At 42.5% G+C, this 22,022-nt stretch overlaps 1 protein-coding gene across 7 annotated transcripts; it reads left to right on the top strand.

Moving 5' to 3' along the window:
• The first annotated feature begins 5,327 nt into the window (after positions 1 to 5,327).
• F2RL3 (F2R like thrombin or trypsin receptor 3) lies at positions 5,328 to 21,859 on the top strand. Of its 7 annotated transcripts, none has more exons than XM_056552069.1 (4): positions 5,328 to 5,488; positions 6,798 to 6,920; positions 7,767 to 7,869; positions 19,645 to 21,859. In XM_056552069.1, exons 3-4 carry the CDS (start codon positions 7,779 to 7,781, stop codon positions 20,706 to 20,708), a joined length of 1,155 nt encoding a protein of 384 aa, XP_056408044.1. In that variant the 5' UTR covers positions 5,328 to 5,488; positions 6,798 to 6,920; positions 7,767 to 7,778; the 3' UTR covers positions 20,709 to 21,859. The 7 variants fall into 7 exon arrangements, with proteins under 7 accessions (XP_056408044.1, XP_056408043.1, XP_056408039.1 ...); XM_056552068.1 differs by having other exon boundaries at positions 7,764 to 7,869; XM_056552064.1 differs by having other exon boundaries at positions 7,700 to 7,869.
• Positions 21,860 to 22,022: the final 163 nt, after the last annotated feature.

The following is a 22,022-nucleotide window of genomic DNA, read 5'->3' as shown; positions in this document are numbered from 1 at the left end:
CGCTCCCTCTATGCATCTCTAATGGAGAGCCGAAGTGCTGTACTTTTGTATCTCCGGCCCTCCCATAGAGATGCATGGAGGGGGCATGTTGAACATCACAAAAAAAAAAAAAGGTTGGGAGCCAGTGCCTTAGTCAATAGATTGCTATGTACACTCTTCAATATAATTAATTATCATATTATTATTATATTGGATTATTATTGGATCATAATGTAGTATTGATACCCTTCCTGAATGGTGACACATAACAGGGGAGATCTACACAGGCTTTCTGAAAAATTGCTACATTTTTTATTCAAATCTGATATTTATCATGTTAAAGATGAATTGGGATGAGATGCTATTGATTTATACATGTTAGGGCCATAAAGTCATACTGGCTGTAAATGTAACTCTTTCCATTCGTAGCCGTGTCCCCTCTGTGTCTGTAGATTACTCTTATAGTTACCAGACCTCTGTGATGGACCCTGCCTGAGCTGACGCCTAGCCGTATACCCAGGCCTGCAGGGCCATGACTCACTCAATAAACTATTAGTTTTTAAAGGATACCAAGGGATCGTTAAGTCACTCATATCATCTGTTTCCATACACACAGGCGGGTTTTGTATACAATGTCAGTGCTTGAGAAAACGGCCCCACTGGGACCCCGCTCATACAAACAGGCTTTTGTTAGGGGCTGCAGGGGGCGGATTTACTACATGCTGGTCTGGTTTAGATTATGGTCTCCCTGTCATAAACGTATGTGACACTCATTTCAAAAGAGCCACTCTAAACCAAAATGACCTAATAATCAGACTATTTTTATTTAAATGTTCTTGCAAAAACTAAGAAATATGTAAAGTAGTGTAACTTAGTTAGCACATGCCTGCCTTTTGACCTTTAGCTGATAATGCTATGGTAGATTTACATTGGCGTTGAACAAAATTGCTGCATTTTAAATTCTAATCTAATGTTTTTCTACATCCTTGATTTAGCGGGAAGTGAGGCCCTGTAAACATTATTACGTGATGCTGGATGGAGGCCCTGGTATCTCAGTTTCAGGGCTATTCCCAGGTTACAGTGACCACAGAGCATGACTTGTTTTCCTAACATATTAGCTTTTGTTCTGCCTTTACCCAAGTTTTTTATTACTCTGTTCTGTGACCTCTATCTTTAGAAAAATGACCAGTGACTTTAGGGCAAGCATTAATGGTGAGCAGACTTGGAAATTGTCCGAAGCTCTCATCCCCAAAGGGGCCCCTACACAGTTCCCTTTCAGTTGCATGGCTGCTTAAAGGGGTTATAAGGTGATTTTAGTACTTACCTGGCAGACAGTAATGGACATGCTTAGAAAGGATCCGTGCTTGTCTTGTGGCTAAATGGCTATGTTGTGAGATTACCATATAGCTGTCGCTATCTTTTTGTGATCTGGCTATTTCCTGTTGGAATTCATTCCCTCAAACAACAAATCCCAGAATTCCTTGTTTGTAAGTGTGGGGTCACTTTTCTCCCACCCACGCATCAGCCAACCCATTGAAACACACCTGTGATCCCTTCAATGCAATAGACCAGTGTTTTCTGACCAGGGGGCCACCAGCTGTTGCAAAACTACAATTCTTGCAGAATGATCTCCCACCCAACGGTTGCTCCACCCATTGAAGCAAAGACAGGCTCACTCTGATCCCCTGACTAGTGATGTAATGTCTCGGGCCACATTTCAACCTGGGAAAACCTGAGACAACACTTATTTTGTATGCTATTAAAGGGGTAGTCCAGTGGTGAAAAACATATCCCCTATACTAAGGATAGGGGATAAGTTTCAGATCACGGGGGTCTGACCGCTGGGGCCTCCCGCAATCTCCTGTACAGGGCCCTGGCTCGCTGGCCAGATAGCATGTGTTGACCACCGCACAAAGTGGCGGCCGACACGCCCCCTCAATACAACTCTATGGCAGAGTCGGAGATTGCCGAAGGCAGCGCTCCGGCTCTGCCATGAAGTTGTATTGAGGGGCGGATCAGCCGTCGCTTCATGCGGTGGTCAACACGCCCCCTTCCCGCGGGCTGTCGGGGCCCCGTACAGGAGATCAAGGGGGAACCTCCGCAATCTGAAACTTATCCCCTACCCTTAGGATAGGGGATACGTTTTTCACCACTGGATATCTCCTTTAAAGATAGCCTATGGGAAAAAATCACAGAAGATCTGCAAGACCACCATAAAGCACAGATACAGACACTATATTATGAACTACTTTAACTTTATAGTCCCTGTAGCATAGTCCTGGATCCTGGAATACCCCTTTAAAATCCTATCCTGCTTAAAAGGGGAAACTGACAGCCTGCTCGCCCACACTAAACCCAATACAAGGCTATAGTGTGGGTAAACCTGAGTAAAAAGTTATTTTTCTTTCTTAAATTGGTCCAGCCATCTCTGAGATATAGCCTCCGTTGCTAGTAGGCAAATTACTTCTGCGCAATGGAGGTGGCTTGCAGAACTTCACTCCCACTGTCCTCTTTGATCAGATATGCTCGCCCATCTTGTGAATATTCATAATTCTTCACTCTCACATCCTAGTCATGTAAGAGCCTGTACTCATGTGAGCGCTCTTCTCTTCTGACAGTTAAACCCAGACCAAAACTACAACTCTCAGCATGTTGCACTATAACTTATACTGTACTACTATATAGTGCAACATGTTGGGAGTTGTAGCTATTTGTAATACAGTATATTGGGGGGGGCAGTGATGGAGGGTGATATATAGATTGGGGTGTGTGATGTGTATAAATAGGATGGGGGGATACATACTGCATATTTGGGACTGCGGTGTCCAGACCTCCTCTCTGTTCTCCCTGTTGGCTCCAGGTGTTGCTCCGGTGTCTTCCTCAGGCACGGCTTCAGCGCTGGATATGCTCTGGTACGGCAGCTTGACAGTGGTGGATCCTGGGTCCCTTTTGCCCCTGATCTTTAAATATCTTATCAAAGCTGTTGGGAGTGCAAAAAAAGAGAGCTTGGTCTGGTGCCCTGGATCTCCAGGCAACAGATGCAGTTCAATATGTAGTGGCCCAGTGCGAGCTGTACCAGTTGCTACATCAAGCAAGTAATTGTGTTTTCTACATTGCATAGGGATTGTTCTAACTTTTTCTGTTATAACATGCATACATTGTGTTCTCCAGTGTGCATGTCGTGGTACTCCCTGTGTACCCCATCAGGCCCTTCGTCCATCTGTGAGCGGGAGGGGTGTTTGTGATGGAGGGAACGGGGTATGCGGGAGGGGGGGTTTGTGATGGAGGGAACGGGGTATGCAGGAGGGGGGTTTGTGATGGAGGGAACGGGGTAAGCGGGATGCGGGGGGGGGGTGATGGAGGAAACGGGGTATGGAGCCAGGGGGGGGGGGGGTCGGGGAAGGGGGGGGATTTGACGGAGGGAACGGGCTAGCGCCGTAGCGCCGCTTGTAACTAACTAATAGTTTATCTACACACTACACAGGGTGCCTCCAGCTGTTTCAATACTACAACACCCAGCATGCCCTGACAGCCAATAGATGTCAGGGAAAGCTGGGAGTTGTAGTGGTGAAACAGCTGGAGGCTCCCTGTGTAGATGAACTAAGGGCGGAAGTCCCCCCCAGCAGGCATCAGTAACGTGGTGCATGCTGGGGAAGTCTGCCTGGTAGTGAGCACACTACCAGGCAGAAAAAAAAGTTATTTTTAATATAGTAAAAATAAAAATTAAAAGCAGGGAGGGGGTTAGGGATAGATTGGCAATAGGCAGGGACAGAAAAAAAAATAGGATGGTGGGAGCTACCTTTTAAATCACTCCCCTTACTCCCCATTTTTTTTAAAAATACATACATAAATGTCCAATAAATGAAAATATAAGAATTCCCACGGTCAATGGTATAAACCTTTATTTAACCCCCTTAAGGATTCAGGGTTTTTCCGTTTTAGCATCTTCAATTTTTCCTCTTTAAAAAAATCATAACTCTTTCAATTTTGCACCTAAAAATCTATATTGTGGCTTATTTTTTTGCGCCACCAATTCTACTTTGTAATGACATCAGTCATTTTACCCAAAAATCTACTGCGAAATGGGGAATAAAATAATTGTGCGACAAAATAGAAGAAAAAACTATATTTTGTCACTTTTGGGGGCTTCCTTTTCTACCCAGTACATTATTCGGTAAAAATGACTGTTTATTCTGTAGGTCCATGAGGTTAAAATGATACCCTACTTATATAGGTTTGATTTTGTCTTACTTCTGGAAAAAATCCTAACTAGAAAATTTATACGTTTAAAATTGTCATCTTCTGACCCCTATAACTTTTTTTTTTCCGCGTTCAGGGCGCTATGAGGGCAAATTTTTTGTGCCGTAATCTGAAGTTTTTATCGGTTTTATTGTTTTTGTATTGATCTGACTTTTTGATAGCTTTTTTTTCATTATATAAAAGTGACCAAAATTAAGCTATTATGGACTTTGGAATTTTTTTGTGCATATGCCATTGACCGTGCGGTTTAATTAGAGGTATTATTTTTTATAACTTGGACATTTCCACACATGGCAATACCACATGTTTATTTAAACTTTTTTTTATTGCACTGGGGGGAGAAGGGGGGGGGGGGGTGGCCACAGAAAGGTAACCAGGACATCCCTGTGTCCCGAAAAGATCTTTCAGGACACAGGGATTTACACAGGGAACTACAGTATTTATCTGCGTATAACACACACTGGCATATAACACGCACCCTCATTTTCACAGGAAAATTTGAGGGGAAAAAAATGAATGCAAAATAAATGACTATAGCTCTGAACTATATGCCTCATCATCCCCCCCCCCCCCAATTTTGATTCCCCTTGATCCTCAGTTTGCCCCCCTCCTTCCTCCCCCTTTTATCAGCCCCTGTGCCATATTTAACCCCCCCGCCTCCTTTCCCATGTTTTCCCCTGCTCATCATTCTCCCCCCTGCTCATCATTCCACCCCCCTGCTCATCATTACCCCCCGCTCATCATTCTCCCTCCTGCTCATCATTCTCCCTCCTGCTCATCATTCTCCCTCCCGCTCATCATTCTCCACCCCGCTCATCACCCCCCCCCGCTCATCACCCCCCCCCCGCTCATCATTAACCCCCCTGCTCATCATTCCCTCCATGCTCATCACATTACCCCCCCCCTCTGCCTCATCATCCTCCGCTACTCATACTCCTCCCCTGCTCATTGCTCCCCCCTCCTCCTGCTGTTTTCTATTTTTCATATTTCCTTACCTGGCCATGCTCGGCAGGCTCAGGTAATGCGTCGGGTCATGTGGGCTGTGACGAGTGACGTCTCCTGCGGCTCCTCTGCACAGCGTCAGGGACGTCACTCATCATTTCCTGCAGTGCTGGGGTGTAATGAAGAAAACTGTGCCCTGCAGGAAATGAGTGACGCCCCTGACACTGTGCTGAGGAGCCGCAGGAGACGTCACTCGTCACAGCCCACATGACCCGACGCATCACCTGAGCCTGCCGAGCGTTGCCAGGTAAGGAAATATGAAATATAGAAAAAGCAGGAGGAGTCCGGGCCCACAGGAGCCGCCGCTGGTCACTGTTTCTTGAATTCCATGCAATGCAGTGTTTGTCAGTATGGAGGGGTCACTAACAGGCTTTAGACCATGCCTCCGCTTTTATGCCACAACCTATTTTGAGCATTGTACAGGTGTCTTATCTTGGGTGTAGCAAATGTTCACTTGCCTATTTACAGCTGAACTCCTGCTGCAACGGCTGGAACTGGAGAAACCTCCAGTTTTTCCAGTTAGGTGCTGCCTCTACAAGACCGTTACCTCCACCACAACATAGGGTGCTGGTGGGTTGCCATGGCAGCTAGGTGCCTAATAATAGCCTCCTGGTCTGTAAGTATGTACTAAAGTATATTAGGTTCACACTTTTCCTCTTACAACGACCTTTTGTTTGGAAATAGAAAAAATAGAAAGACGTACACATATTGATATTGCCACATCCATTTGCTGTTTATGCTTATACTGCATATCAATATAAAAAATGTTTTTTTTAATAAAAAGTGTTCAGTTGTGTGTATTTTGATCTATATTTGTGTATTAGACTTCAAAATAATAGAGTAATTTTTAATAACCGAAGGAGTTATATCAGAAAACATAGAGTAGTCTGAAGAGTCTCATGTACAGGTCCTGTTATTTGTGCATTGGACTCCTCGGGTGTCTGTTATTAAGTGATCGTATGGATAAACTTGTAGCTCATCCATGTTGAAGCAGGAATGGGGGAAGGCATAAATAAACAAAGTGGTCTGGTGAAGGATTTGTTTGCCTTTTCTTGGCCGTTGGATATAATGAGTCAGGAGAAAGTGTCAGTGGTTTCCTGACTTACTCATTGTGTGTTATCACCATAGGATGCTTGCTAAAGAATGATAATATATATGGCACAGAAAGAAGCAGGATGCCTGTGTTGTCTCATTAAGCAGTGGTCAGACTTTGGCTCTGTCCACACATTGGTATGCCTATACTTTTGGAGTATTCCACAATGTACACTTTAGATGTACGCCACTGTGTAGCCATAAAACGGCATACATCAGCCATGTATATGTTTTTTTTTTTGTGATGGCCAACAGTGTAACCCCCCCCCCCCCCCCCCCACAATGAAGTGCACCAGAACACTCCTTCAGCCTTTATCAATTGAATGGGGAACTATGGCTATGTTCATTGTAAGCAGAGAGTGTTTCTATCCTGATGGTTTGACATCTTCTTTGATCTACCTGCATAGATTTTTTTCTTCTTTATAATCTTCCCATTTTATATTTGCACTTAATTTTACACACAGCTGACTGTGACTATCCGACATATGTTGCCACTCTCCGTGCTGCATTTCCATCTTGAAGGAGTTTTATAATCTTCTCAGTTGATACAGTTGGCAACTCTCTTGTTGGGCGAAGTCCACAGCTCGGTAAGATCTGCAAGTACTTTCCCCTTTAATCTGTAGTCTGACGTGTTTTTAGACTTTTGTCTGTATTTTTTTCTGGAAATACAAATTACAAGGTGATCCCAGATTTTTTTTAAGGCAACATATGTTATCAATTAATATAATTTACTTTTACTTTTTTAAATGTTTTTTTTTTTTTTTTTAAAAGATGAACAATATTGCCTTATCAAACATTCTTTCAACATTATTTTTGTCATATCTGTGATTTGGGTATTTTCTGTGTAGCGAAAAAGCTGGGTGACCATCCTCTAAGTGTAGTGATTCCATGAACCTTGCTTTGTAAAGCACGCTAGAAGCCTTTGGTACCGCATGTGCTGCTATATGTTACCTCCACAATACTCCTATAGAACCAAATAAAGAAACATTTTAACTGAAATCAAAGACATACAGAGGAACATCAGGGTCTCATAGACTGTCATGGGTGGCATATTACTGCAACATACAGTATAATTCAGAGGTTGCATTGAGCCATAGGGCCTAATGCTGAATGCATATTACTTTAAAGACACTAAAATAAACAAATGCACCTATCCAAATCATCCTTCCATTTTGGAACAGAACAAACAATACCATAATACAGACAGCTCTGGGAAGAAAATGTCATAGAATCTTTTAGGAAAAGGTAAATAAGGGACATAAAAATGTTCTTGCATTTCTACCTTGATAGGAAATGTTCTACATCTGCTTCATATATTCTCCTCCCCCCTATAGCCACTGTTATGTTTCCTCTCCTTTTTTTTTAGGTTTAAGTACATAGGAAGTGGGTAATCGTCAGTGTAGCAATATCCCTAGTTTTCTTGTTCTTAGCAGTTCATTGACATCATGGGCTTCTCCAGCTGCTTGTGGTCAATCTCTATCCCCATGCTGCTCCTCGCTTTATGGGCTGAAACTCTAGCCACACAAGAATATGATGGTATGTATGGCTTTTGGTAATACATGTCATTAATGTAATCCTTCACTGTATAGGTATTGTATGATATCGGATATGATACAGAAATAGTCTATGACTACATGATCATTCTGCTCATTAAATCCTAACTGTATATGATTTGTTTATGCACAGAATTATAGTATAAGCATATTATGCATACATGCAATATCTCTAGGATTGCAGCTACTGAAGTTGTGCAAGTGAAACACATAAAAGGCCATACATCCAAGTGCATAAGAAAAACTATAAATGTTAATAGAAATATAATAAGATGTATGCCCAACACATTCTGGACATTACATGTGACCGAAGAATTGTGTGTCCCCCTTAGATGATTTTATATAAACTACAAATGCCAAAAGTCTGTTCTTTTATTAGTTATAATGTGAGCTTGTTATTAATGGTGTACATGTCTCTCATTTGTACTGAAGAATAAAGGGGATGAGTTATCACAACCTGCGTAGAGGAAGAATGGTGCAGTTGCTCATAGCAACTAATTAGATCGCTCCTTGCATTTTTAAAAAGGCCTCTGAAAATTGAAAGAAGAGACCTGATTGGCTGCTAGGAGCAACTGCACCCCTCTTCCTCTACACTTGTTATGATAACTCTCCCTCGGTATATTGGAGATATCTGGCAGCGGCTTGTCTTCCTCCCTTTGTTGAAAAAACACAATTGGCTAAGTGTGAATGTTTTTAAAGGAATACTGTCATGCTAAACAATTTATCCCCTATGCAAAGGATGTGTGATCATGGGGAGTCCGACCGTTGGCCCCTGTGATCTCCTGTCCAATGCCCTGCTCTTCCCATGATCGGAGCAGTGTCAACCCCCCCCCCCCCCCCCCCCTCCATGCATCTCTATAGGAGAGCCAGAGATACAGCATTTGGGTATCTTATAGAGATACGTGAGGAGGGCGTGTTGACCACCACTTCGTGCAGGGGGGGCGCGGTCTCCTTGCATGGAGCGGAGATCACTCCATGCACAAGAAGACTGGGGTGCTGGGCAAGATATCGTAATCCCAGCGATCAGACACTTATCCCATATTCTTTGGATAGGGGATAAATAGTTTGGCACCACAGTACTCCTTTAAGGCCTGAGGCAATAACAGGGGGACTGACTGAGCAGGGGATGGAATAATGCTGGTAATATAAGGTTTCATTTACATATCAGAAATCCACATATGATTCTATAAATTTTTTTCTTTGTAAATTTTCAAATGTGATGGAAAAAAGTGACACTTATTGCCATGTTTCCAGGTAGGAGCCAGGATCCAGATTAGCCCCATTGCTTTCGAATTCATGGCAAAAATACAGTTATTGCCATGTCCAGTTTTCTCACTTCAGAAATTTTGACCAAGTAATACTACAGCTCCAGTTTAAGTTGAGCAATGGTAAGGGTATGCTAGTAGTTGTTGTTTCACACATTATTTTCATGCAATTTACACAAAAAGTAAACACAAATTGGCAGTGGGATACTGTCAGGTAGATTACACAATCACATTGTGACACACAGATAATGTCTTTTCTGTAGTTGTTTCTTTTTTTTCTCGAGCTAGAAGTCATCATGGTTTAGATGAAGTTTGCCAGCTAGATATCCTTGGCACATTACATTTTCAGTAGGTCCTCCGCATCATCATCACAATGCTATACAATGTTCCACACAGTGCCCCCTGAATACAATGATGCCACAAGCTGAACTTTGCAAAAAATAGCACAATGCATTAAATTCTTTACAATGCACCCCATGCCACCTGATATTAGTTGAAATACATCATTTGCTCCCTGACTTAAATGAGTTATAATAAACACTGGTCCCCCTGAACAATGGTATACACAGGTGAATGAGGGCCCCATAGCAAAGAAATGGGCCTTCTACTGTCGTGGCTCAGTACAGGAGTTATACCCCTGTTCCTCTTGCTGCCCTGTCAGGCATCCTCCCTGCAGTGTCCCCTGGGCCCCCAACACCTGTCCCCTTATGTGTGTGTGTGTGTATATATATATATATATATTTCCTGCCATTCGTTATACTGCAAAATGTATATAAGAGTGTTATTGCTTTAAGAAATGTTAACATGTGATCACCAGTTGTCATGTGAGTGTAACCCCGTGAGGTATTAGTGACCATGAGGCCTAAGGGTGACCTATTGGACCCCTCCAAGTCTCCCCCAAACAGTCATGGCTGTAAATGTTGGCACCCCTGCAATTTAAAAAGAAAAATTAAGTATTTCGCAAGAAAAGGATTTCAGTACCACATGTTTTGCTATACATGTGTTTATTCCCTTTGTGTGTATTGGAACCAAACCAAAAAAGGGAGGAAAAAAAAAAACTAAATTGGACATACTGTCACACCAAACTCCAAAAATGGGCTGGACAAAATTATTGGCACACTTTCAAAATTGTGGAAAAATTTGATTGTTTCAAGCATGTGATGCTCCTTTAACCTCTTAAGGACCAGGCATGTATGAGTACGTCCCTGCGCCCTGGGTCTTAAGGACCAGGCACGTACTCATACATCCTGGCGAATTTCGCATCCCGCCGCGCGCCGGGCAGGTTGCGAAACTGGACGCCTGCTGAAATCGTTCAGCAGGCGTCTGAGGCAAACGCTGAAATCGTTCAGCAGGCGTCCGAGGCAAACGCCGAAATCGCGCGGGCCATCTACGGTGATTCCGGAAATTCGGGGCAGTGGTGACCCAATAACCCGGAACCAGATGGTGATCGGCGGTGTACAATACTGTCACCTCCCCAGCAACGCTACTTTTGGCCGGCGATTGTCTGACCAATAGTAGAGCGGCAGAGGAGGGGTTAACGGTCCCTTCCCGCTGCTGCATCCGCTCTCTGTGTTCAGTCAGTGGGTGCAGCAGTGAGGAGAAGACCGTGGATCCCCCCTCGGAGCTCCGGAGCCCCCTCACCAGCCTTAGAATAGGGACAGCGGATTGCAGGGACAGGTAGGAGTTAATAAAGTAAAAAAAAAAAAAGTCCCCGGACCTATTAGGGGCTGAACCCGGACTCCGGGTCCTATAAGGGGTTCAGGGAGCTGCGTGCACCAACCCTTTTTTGGGGGGGGCCGCAGCTTTTTTTTCTTCTATTACTGTTGTACACTTTTTACAAGCACCAAGCACCACACACTACATACTTCCCCGCCTGCCCCCCCCCCCCCCCCCGCCACCGTAGAAAAAAGGCGATGGCCCGCCAGGCATTTTCGGCAGCGGAGGCTTACGCTTTTTTTAGCCTCCGACTCTGAATCTGCCAGTGAGGACAAGGACGATTCTACATTTTTGTGTTCTTTCTCGTCCTCCTCATCATCTAGTAGTGATGATGAGTCCCCTGTACGGCGGCGGAGATGCCACCAGGCGAGGCCACGCACCCCCCCATGAGAGTGACCCAGTGGCCAACACTAGTACGAGTGGCAATGCCGCTCGTAATAGGAGTCCGGCCCCCCCAGACAAGTGCACCGGAGCCCCCCAGAGGGTTATCAGCCATTTCCGAGGATTCCAGAGTTTGTTGGCGACTCAGGGATCCGGATTGACCATGCTGGCTTCACTGATCTGGACTTTTTAAAGTTTTTTTTCAGTGACAACCTGGTCAATCACATGGTGGAGCAAACGAACTTGTATGCCCAGCAGTTCATTGCCCACCACCCCGATTCGTTTTTGGCCAGGCCCAATCAATGGCGCACCATTGATGCAGTGGAAATGAGGACATTTTGGGGCCTCTCGCTGCATATGGGCCTGGTCAAATAACCAAGTGCTCATCATTACTGGAGCGGGGACGTCCTCTATCAGACCCCGCTTTTCAGTATGGCGATGACATGGAGGCGGTTCAAGGCCATTCGGAAATTCCTGCATTATGCAGATAATGCAGTGCACTTTAGGTCCACTTATGGGGTACCTCCATACTCAGAAGAGATGGGGTTACAAATTTTTGGGGGTATTTTCTGCTATTAACCCTTGCAAAAATGTGAAATTTGGGGGGAAACACATTTTAGTGAAATTTTTTTTTACATATGCAAAAGTCGTGAAACCCCTGTGGGGTATTAAGGCTCACGTTACGTTCCTTAAGGGGTCTAGTTTCCAAAATGGTATGCCATGTGTTTTTTTTTTTTGCTGTTCTGGCACCATAGGGGCTTCCTAAATGCGACATGCCCTCCCGAGCTAAATTTGCTCTCAAAAAGCCAAATATGACTCCTCTTCTGAGCATTGTAGTCCGCCCGTAGTACACTTCAGGTCAACTTATGGGGTACCTCCATACTCAGAAGAGATGGGGTTACACATTTTGGGGGGTATTCTCTGCTATTAACCCTTGAAAAAATGTGAAATTTGGGGGGAAACACATTTTAGTGAAAAAAATATGTTTTTTTACATATGCAAAACTCGTGAAACACCTGTGGGGTATTAAGGCTCACTTAATGCCTTGTTATGCTCCTCAAGGGGTCTAGTTTCCAAAATGGTATGCCATGTGTTTTTTTTTGCTGTTCTGGCACCATAGGGGCTTCCTAAATGCAACATGCCCCCCAAAAACCATTTCAGAAAAACGTACTCTCCAAAATCCCCTTGTCGCTCCTTCGCTTCTGAGCCGTCTACTGCGCCCGCCGAACACTTTACATAGACATATGAGGTATGTGCTTACTCGAGAGAAATTGGGCTACAAAAACAAGCATACATTTTCTCCTTTTACCCCTTGTAAAAATTCAAAAATTACAAGAACATGCAAGTGTAAAAAATGAAGATTGTGAATTTTCTCCTTCACTTTGCTGCTATTCCTGTGAAACACCTAAAGGGTTAAAACGCTGACTGAATGTCATTTTGAATACTTTGGGGGGTGCAGTTTTTATAATGGGGTCTTTTATGGGGTATTTCTAATATGAAGACCCTTCAAATCTACTTCAAACCTGAACTGGTCCCTGAAAAATTGTGAGTTTGAATTTTTTTTTTTTCATAATAAAGTTTTATCATATATATTTTCGCAAACAGAAGAACAAAACATGGTACCGAAGCAGATAGCATTAGGCGGTAAAAAAAAAAGGGGCGCAAGTACGCCAGGGAGCACGGTCATGGTAAACTCAACAGTTATAATCAATGAACCAAGAACACAAACGTAGAAAACATAGACAGTAATTGGACAGGTTGGCTGTGTCAGGAAGAGCTTGGAGACATCAAGCTGTCCATGTGAACTTGCCATGGCAGTGCAGGGAGCTCCGGTAACTCCAGTAGTATCACAGAAATAGCAGGAAAAGAAGGAGGGTAGAAGAGGCAAAAAAAAAAAAAAGGGAGAAGGGGAGGGCAAGAGAGAATATAGGGGGTGGGAGAAGTAGGGATTAGTAGGGTAGGTAAGATCAGGCTTGTAGATAGGCGGACTTTCCGCAGGGCGTCCAGGGGAGACCTCAATCCCGCGGCGGGCTGACACCGGAGGTAAGGGCACATGTCCGAGGTGCCCTAGGACCTATAGAACTGGGGCGTCTACATGTAAGGTTCTGTATGTGTTAGTGGACAGAAATGCAATCCATGGACCCCAAATGAGGAAGTGTCTGTCTATTTGCTTCCAAGAGTCTGCTAGTAATTCTTCCATCCTGTGAAGGTGGGACAGCTCTTGGAACCAGGAGGAGAGCGAGGGAGGGGAGGATGATTTCCACAGTCTGGGTATGATTGTCCTGGTGGCTAGAATCATGAACCTGGCCAAGTGGGCCGGCCAACGGGGGAGGGAAGGAGAGTTTGAAAATTTTGTGAAAAATTGGAAAATTGCTGCTGAACTTTGAAGCCCTATGGTGTCTTCCAAAAGTAAAAACTTGTCAATTTTATGATGCAAACATAAAGTAGACATATTGTATATGTGAATAAAAAAAAATTATTTGGAATATCCATTCTCCTTACAAGCAGAGAGCTTCAAAGTTAGAAAAATGCAAAATTTTCAACTTTTTCATCAAATTTTGGGATTTTTCACCAAGAAAGGATGCAAGTTACCACAAAAATTTACCACCATGTTAAAGTAGAATATGTCACGAAAAGACAATCGGAATCAGAATGATAACTAAAAGCATTCCAGAGTTATTAATGTTTAAAATGACAGGACCAGAGCGTTTTTTGAACATCTGACCACTAAGGTGTAAAATGGCCTGGTCCTTAAGGGGTTAAACTCACCTGGGGTAACAGGTGTGGGCAATATAAAAATCACACCTGAAAGCAGATAAAAAGGAGTGAAGTTCACTTTGCATTGTGTGTGCCACACTAAGCATGGACGACAGAAAGAGAAGAGAACTGTCTAAGGACTTGAAAACCAAAATTGTGGAAAAAACATCAATCTCAAGGTTACAAGTCCATCTCCAGAGATCTAGATATGCCTTTATAAAGAAGTTTACAACCCATGGCACTGTAGCTAATCTCCCTGGAAGAGAAAAATTGATGAAAGGTGTCAACGCAGGATATTCCGGATGGTGGATAAGCATCCTCAAACAAGTTCCAAAATATATTCAAGCTGTCCAGCAGGCTCAGGGAGCATGAGTGTGAGCACAAACTTTCAGTCAAAATTGATGGTACATGAAATGAAATGCTATGGCAGGACACCCAGGAGGACCCCACTGCTGACACAGAGACATAAAAAAGCAAGACTACATTTTGCCAAAATTCTTGAGTAAGCCAAAATCCTTCTGGGAAAACATCTTGTGGACAGATGAGACCAAGATAAATCCTTTTGGTAACGCACATCATTCTACTGTTTACCGAAAATGGAATGAGGCCTACAAAGAAAAGAACACAGTACCTACAGTGAAATATGGTGGAGGTTCACTGATGTTTTGAGGTAGTTTTGCTGCCTCTGGCACTGGGTGCCTTAAATGTGTGCAAGGCATCATGAAATCTGAGGATTACCAACGGCTTTTGGGTCGCACTGTACAGCCCAGTGTCAGAAAGCTGGGTTTGTGTCCGAGATCTTGGGTCTTCCAGCAGGACAATGACCCCAAACATACATCAAAAAGCACCCAAAAATGGATGGCTACAAAGCGCTAGAGAGTTCTGAAGTGGCCAGCAATGAGTCCAGATCTAAATCCCATTGAACACCTGTGGAGACATCTTAAAATAGCTTTTGGGAAAAGGCGTCCTCCAATAAGAGAGACCTGGAGCAGTTTGCAAAGGAAGAGTGGTCCAACATTCCAGCTGAGAGGTGTAAGAAGCTTATTGATGGTTATAGGAAGTGACTGATTTCTTAAATTTTTTCCGAAGGGTGTGCAACCAAATATTAAGTTGTCCAAACCATTTTTGTAGTTTGGTGTGACATTATGTCCAATTAGCTTTTTTTCCTCCCTTTTGAGGTTTACTTCCAATACACACAAAGGGAATAAACATGTGTATAGAAAAACGTGTTACTGTAATCCTTTTCTGTGAGAAATACTTCAATTTTCTTGGTGCCATTTACGGCCATGACTGTACAGTGGTCCCTCAACATACGATGGTAATTCATTCCAAACGACCCATAGTTTGTCGAATCCATCGTATGTTGAGGGATCCGTGCAATGTAAATATAGGAAGCTGTACTCACCTGTCCCCGCCGCTCCGGACCACGTCCTCACCGCTCCCGATGCTGTCCCAGGGGCTCCCGATGCTGTACCGCTGCTCCGCTGTCTTCTTCACGATCTTCCGGCTTCTTCCGCATCTTCTGCAGGGTCCGGGCCTCGCTTTCTGGTGACGTTATTACGCTGCTGCGCTGGCACGGCGTGCGTAGTGACGTAATAACGACGCTAGAAAGCGAGGCCCGGACCCCGGAGAAGATACAGAAGACGCCGGAGGATCGGGAAGTGGACCCGGAGCAGCGGGAATAGGTAAGCGAACCTGCCCGGGATGCTTAAACTGCCATCCGACAGCAGCTTAAGCATTTTGCGCTGTCGGATAGCAGTTAATGCGATGGCCCCGACATATAAAAGCATGGTAGGTTCCTGTATAAGCCCTGGGTGGAGCTAGCTCTCGTGCTCTTATGCTCTTGATTTACCGTTAAGTCTTTGCTGAGGTCCAGTGCAGTCAAGTCCTAGAGTGTGTTTGGAGTCTATAGGAGGCCTCAAGTCCGTCCTGCAGCCAGAAGCCTTCAAGTCTACAAGTAAGCTACAGCCAAAGCTTATCAGTCTCAAGTCAAGTCAGTCACAGTCATCTATTGTCACGTAAGAGTGGCCTGCACTAAAATTGTCTGCAAGTCCCAGCAAGCCCTTAAGGTCTCAGAAGTCGCTGGTCACCTCCATGGGCCTGGCTGAACTGTATGGACTGTTCCATCTGTCACTCAATAAAGCTACCATTGTCCGTAACTTGGTGTCAGAGTCATTATGGTCCCCGTGCGTAGCCCAGGATCCAGCGGTATACCTTCGGGTGGTATTGAGGATAAACAACGCCCTGGTGTCACGAATACAAGGGGTTAATGCCATCTACCCGGCATCCCACCCTCTACCACACTACTGTGCCATCATATTTTGCACATGTACAGTCAGGCCTGTTGTTCCATTCTTTACTTCTTCATGACTTATTGGTCAATATCCCCATCCCTTTATTTTCTGACAATTTGTTAACGGGGGAAAGAAGTTCTGAACAGTTTTTTATTTTCTTACTAGCAGCAAAATGAATGATACTAACTATTGCTGGGCCCCTTCTCTGTAAGGGCTCTACAGCAGCCTCATGGTTGGTCTCTATTGTATGTATGTCCTTTTATCTATCATATATATATATATATATATATATATATATATATATATATATATATATATATATAAAAACCCAATGGGGGAGATTTATCAAAACCTGTGCAGAGGAAAACTTGCCCATAGCAACCAATCAGATTGCTTCTTTCATTTTTAGGAAGGCCTGTGAAAAATGAAAGAAGCGATCTGATTGGTTGCTATGGGCAATTGGACAACTTTTCCTCTGCACAGGTTTTGATAAATCTCCCGAAATGTGTGCATGTTCCAGCATCACGTCCCAACGGCTAAAGATATTAACATGAAACTTGGCACACATGTTACTTATATGTCAACAACAAACATAGGATAGGTAATTTAACCCTTACTCACCCCCATTTGCCAGGGGCGGGGTTTTGTTTAAAGTCCCATTTCTATGGGAAATATATGTTACTTCCAAACGGCTGGAGATATTTTGATAATACTTGGTCACATGTTACTTAATATAGGATAGTTAATTTAATCCTTAACTACCCCCATTTGTGAGGGTCAGGGTTTTTTGTTTAAGGTCCCATGCAAATCTACAGGAAATGTATGTAAAGGACAGGATATGACGATGGGACATAAGGACAGATATGAGGATAGCATATGAGGATGGGATAGGAGGACAGGAAAGGAGGACTGGATAGGAGGTTGGGATAGGAGGTCGGGATATGAGGATAGGATATGAGGTTGAGATATGGGGACGGGATATGGGGTTGGGATATGACAACAATATATAAGGATGGAATATGAAGTCAAAAGCTTCCTCCTTTGTTGATTTTCCTCGCCAACAAGGATTAGGAAGGAAAAACCAGGCAACGCCGGGTACTCAGCTAGTTATCTATCTATCTATATATATATAAAACTCAATGTATGTATGTTCCAGCCTCACGTCCAAATGGCTAAAGATATTAACATGAAACTTGACACACGTTACTTATATGTCAACAACAAACATAGGATAGGTAATTTAACCCTTACTCACCCCCATTTGCCAGGGTTGGGGTTTTTATTTAAAGTCCCATACTATGTCTATGGGAAATATATGTTACTGCATAACTTCCAAATGGCTGGAGATATTTCGATAATACTTGGTCACATGTTACTTATATGTCCACTTAAAATATAGGATAGTTAATTTAACCCTTAACTGCTTCTATTTGTGAGGTTCAGGGTTTTTGTTTAACGTCCCATACAAATCAATGGGAAATGTATGTTCCCACATAACTTGTGTACAGCTGGAGATATTTCAATACCTGATACACATATTATGGGTCGGGATAGGAGGTCGAGATAGGATGGGATAGGAGGTCTGGATGGGAGGATGGGATGGGAGGACGGGATGGGAGGTCGGGATAGGAGGTCTGAATAGGAGGTCAGGATAGTAGGTCTGGATATGAGGATGGGATATGGGGTTGGGATATGACAACAATATATGAGGACGGGATAAGAAGTCAAGTGATTTTCCTCCCCAACAAGGATTAGGAAGGAAAAACCGGGCAACGCCGGGTACTCCGCTAGTATATATATATATATATATATATATATATATATATATATATATATATATACATACACACACACAAAACTCAATGTGAAATGAAATTTGGCACACGTTACTTATATGTCAACAACAAATAGTAGGTCTGGATATGAGGATGGGATATGGGGTTGGGATATGACAACAATATATGAGGACGGGATATGAAGTCAAGTGATTTTCCTCCCCAACAAGGATTAGGAAGGAAAAATCGGGCAACGCCGGGTACTCAGCTAGTAATATTATAATGATACATGTTGTCTTTTCTTATAATTATAATACATGCTTTGCTTCCTGAAATAAACACACTGCAGCTCCTGATTTTAATTATAATACACACAGTTCCCCCTAAAATAAATGATACTCTGTCCAAACTCACAAAAGAAAAAAAAAAATTATTTTCATATAAATACTGTGCCCCTTAAAATTACAATACTACATTCTGATACTCACCTGTCCCCATTCCTGTAATGCAGCTTTGGGCTCTCCTGGCTAGGCCTGCTTCCTGGGGAAGGATGTAGGCATCTCACAGGAAGCACTAAGCAGAGGTGCAGGTATTCAAGGGCTTTTTACATTACTGGTAGCTGATTTTTTTCATTTGTAAGTGGGTTGTAAACATTCTGTTATTTTGACAACCTGTTTGGGAGAACTGGAGAGAAGCAGCTGAATACCACCGCTGCAAAGCAAGTTACAGACAACCTATCACGATTCTTACATCTTCAATATGGTCAACCTGAGATCATAATCCTGGGAAATCTGCCATTATGGGATTTGCATTGTAACAGAGAATTTTACAGAGCACATTATTGATCTGTCACCGTTGTCTTACATACTTTAAACACTGAAATGTAAAGGGTGAAAACCACAAATAGAAAAACCCCATATAAATGGTTTGTTTAACGAAGGCAATTTTTAAAAATTTTGCTGGAGGTGTGCTAAATGTTTAAAAAAACAAACAAAAAAAAAACGACTGCAGCCACCTGTCTGATGTATCCTGGTCCCTGCTCATCACCCCTACTTCCTGTTGATGTGCCATTTCAGAAGGACCTGCCCCAATGGTGTCCAGTGGAAATTTTGGTGCTGAGCAGGAACTGGAAGGTGTCAGACCAGGAGCTGTGGGTGATTGAGGTAAATATTTTAATATACAAACTGGTAGAAAACATACTAAAAAAAGAGCAATAACAACATTGAAAAGAAAAGGCTGGTCAAAGCTGAAAGACAGTAGGTTGAATTTGCTAAGTTATTTCCATTTGGCTAACATATGTTGCGTGTATACCTCATCCCAACTTCATCCATTGGGATGAGGTGCCACTATATGACATGACAATTAATCATGCATCATATGCCACCTTCAAGTCCTAGCTATTGGGTACCATGGGAAGTGTGTTTTTTGGAAATAAATTATATACATGTATGTCTGTATAATATTTTTATTGTACATACCCTAAATTTTTTAGATATAGATAGCTTCAACAGTATTGTTCGACTGAGCAGCCGAGTTATTCATAGATCTAACAGTTTGCTTCATATTCCAGATTATTCTGATGAAACAAACACATCCGACACCCTATTATGTCTACAACCACGGTCCTTCAAAGGAGAATTGAATGATACATTCCTGCAAATTTCTGCATCAACGAAAGATCACCTGAAAAGTTCTATTACGGTTGTGCTCATACCGTCTATCTACACTGTTATATTCATTGTGGGACTACCAGCCAATGGCCTTGCCCTGTGGGTTTTAGCAACAAAAGTAAAAAAAATGACATCTACAGTATTCTTTATGAATTTGGCAGTGGCAGACCTCTTGCTCATTCTGGTTCTTCCCTTTAAAATATTTTATTATTATTTGGGAAACAACTGGATTTTTGGTGAGCTGATGTGTAGGGCCATGACAAGCTTCTTCTATGGAAACATGTATTGCTCAGCTTTGCTTCTCACGAGTATCAGTGTTGACCGTTATCTGGCTGTGGTGCATCCTTTTTTCTCTAGAACATTTAGAAGCACCATTTTTGCAACTGGAATGTGTTCTGTTTGCTGGCTAATTGCTATGTTATCCACCATCCCTCTGGCCACCATGCAACAATCTTACCGCCTCCTTGACTCTGACCTCATATTGTGTCATGATGCACTTCCAGAACAAGAGCAAGCAAAGTATCTGTTTTATTATTTCATGTCCGTCATTGTATTGTGCTTTATTTTGCCACTGGTAATTATTGTATTCAGTTACATCGCAGTCATTCGAGAACTGATACTAAGCGGAGAAAAATACACCTATGCTGTAAAACTAAGTGTATTGGTGTTGTTCATAGTGATCGTTTTCTTGACACCAAGCAATGTGGTCCTTTTGATGCATTACTCAGAGCACTGCTTTGAAAGGCAGAATGACCTTTATGCAGTCTATATGGTGTGCCTAACCGTGAGCACCTTAAATAGCTGTGTGGATCCTTTTGTTTATTACTATGCTTCTGAAGAATTTCGGGGCAAGGTGAGAAACCAGTTTAGGAAAAAGTCTGCAATATCAATAACCTCAGTAAAAACCTCTAAAGAGACTCTGCCCCCAAGATACTCCAATTGTCGTTCGCGTTCAGTGCTGTGACATTTCTTTCTTCAGAAGAAATACTTTCAGACATTAGGTACATCAGTACCCAAAAACACAATGGCTTAAACTGAACTTTCTGGGCCCTGGTGCTGTACTTGTCTAAAATTTTCTAAGTAGCCAAATATGGCCAGCAATGAACATTGTCCTGATATGCTTTCTGTACCAGTAAATCTTTTTTCAGATTTGTCAGCTGATGTTGTCATCATTGTATTTGTATTCCTGTAATTTTATTTTCAGCAGTTGGAGTTAGGCCCTGTTTCCACTGCCAACATGGCTTCTGTTACAACAGAAACTATTAAAGTGGTGCAGGAGCCTTACCAGTCAAACAATGGACAACAACTGTGTCCAACAGATGCCATTGATTTGATGGGGTCCACTGGGCTTTATCGTATTGTTTGACGTTTTGACGGGAATAATAGCACAGCATGCTTTTTCACTTGGGATAACAGACACTGATGTGTGTATCATTTCACCCTTCTCTGCAGAATCTGCTATGGGTGCTCTGCTCTCCTCTTTCTCTGTACACTTCGGCTGTTATATATTTATAGGGCTGACATTAGAAAGGAACAAACTTTGCAAATGCCAAGGACCCCCATTTCACTACCAAGAATTTCCATTTAAAGCTGTGCAGCCACATGGCTTAATAACTCCTCCCTTTTAAGGCTATTTTCTTAAAGGCTATTGACACCATTGGAGGCATAATTTTACTAGCTTTGTATTAAAACAAATGTCTGCTTCTGCATTACTGCCCATAGCAAGATGCAGAATTACAGTTACCACGAGCGAGCTCCTTTTTTTTTACAGCTACTGCTGCTTTCCCAAATCAAAGTTAAGCATTGCAAAAAACTAATGATAAAAATTAAATAAAATTATAAAAATAAAATAGAATGTCTCATAGCCTTTAAAGATTGGAAAGCATCACCTGATTATAGAAGAGCATTCACTGAACACCTACATTGTTTTATTAAAGAGCTAAGTGCATGAATAAAATGAATTAAATATTTTTATAAAAACTGACACCAAATGTGCACATACCAAAAACAAATGTAGTTATTAAACCAGTGTGTATTAAACTTATCCTGATCATTTAAGGATATATGTAAAAATATACAAAAAATAGAATAAAACATTAATAAATAACGTATGGAGTGGGCCAATACATATAACAATAAATAAAAATAATTTAGGAAGGCAGAAGTGCTGGAAACATGTTCAATATATATGCTTGTTATATATGCAGTTATTTTCTTTAATAGTACTAATAAAATATATTTACCCACAGGATTGGTGTTACTAGGAAATGCATATTTT

This window comes from Hyla sarda, chromosome 1 (assembly GCF_029499605.1).
Source record: "Hyla sarda isolate aHylSar1 chromosome 1, aHylSar1.hap1, whole genome shotgun sequence".
NCBI classification, from domain to species: Eukaryota; Metazoa; Chordata; class Amphibia; order Anura; family Hylidae; genus Hyla; species Hyla sarda.
Note: the sequence above shows the minus strand (reverse complement) of the source record. Positions and strands in the feature narration are given on the sequence as shown.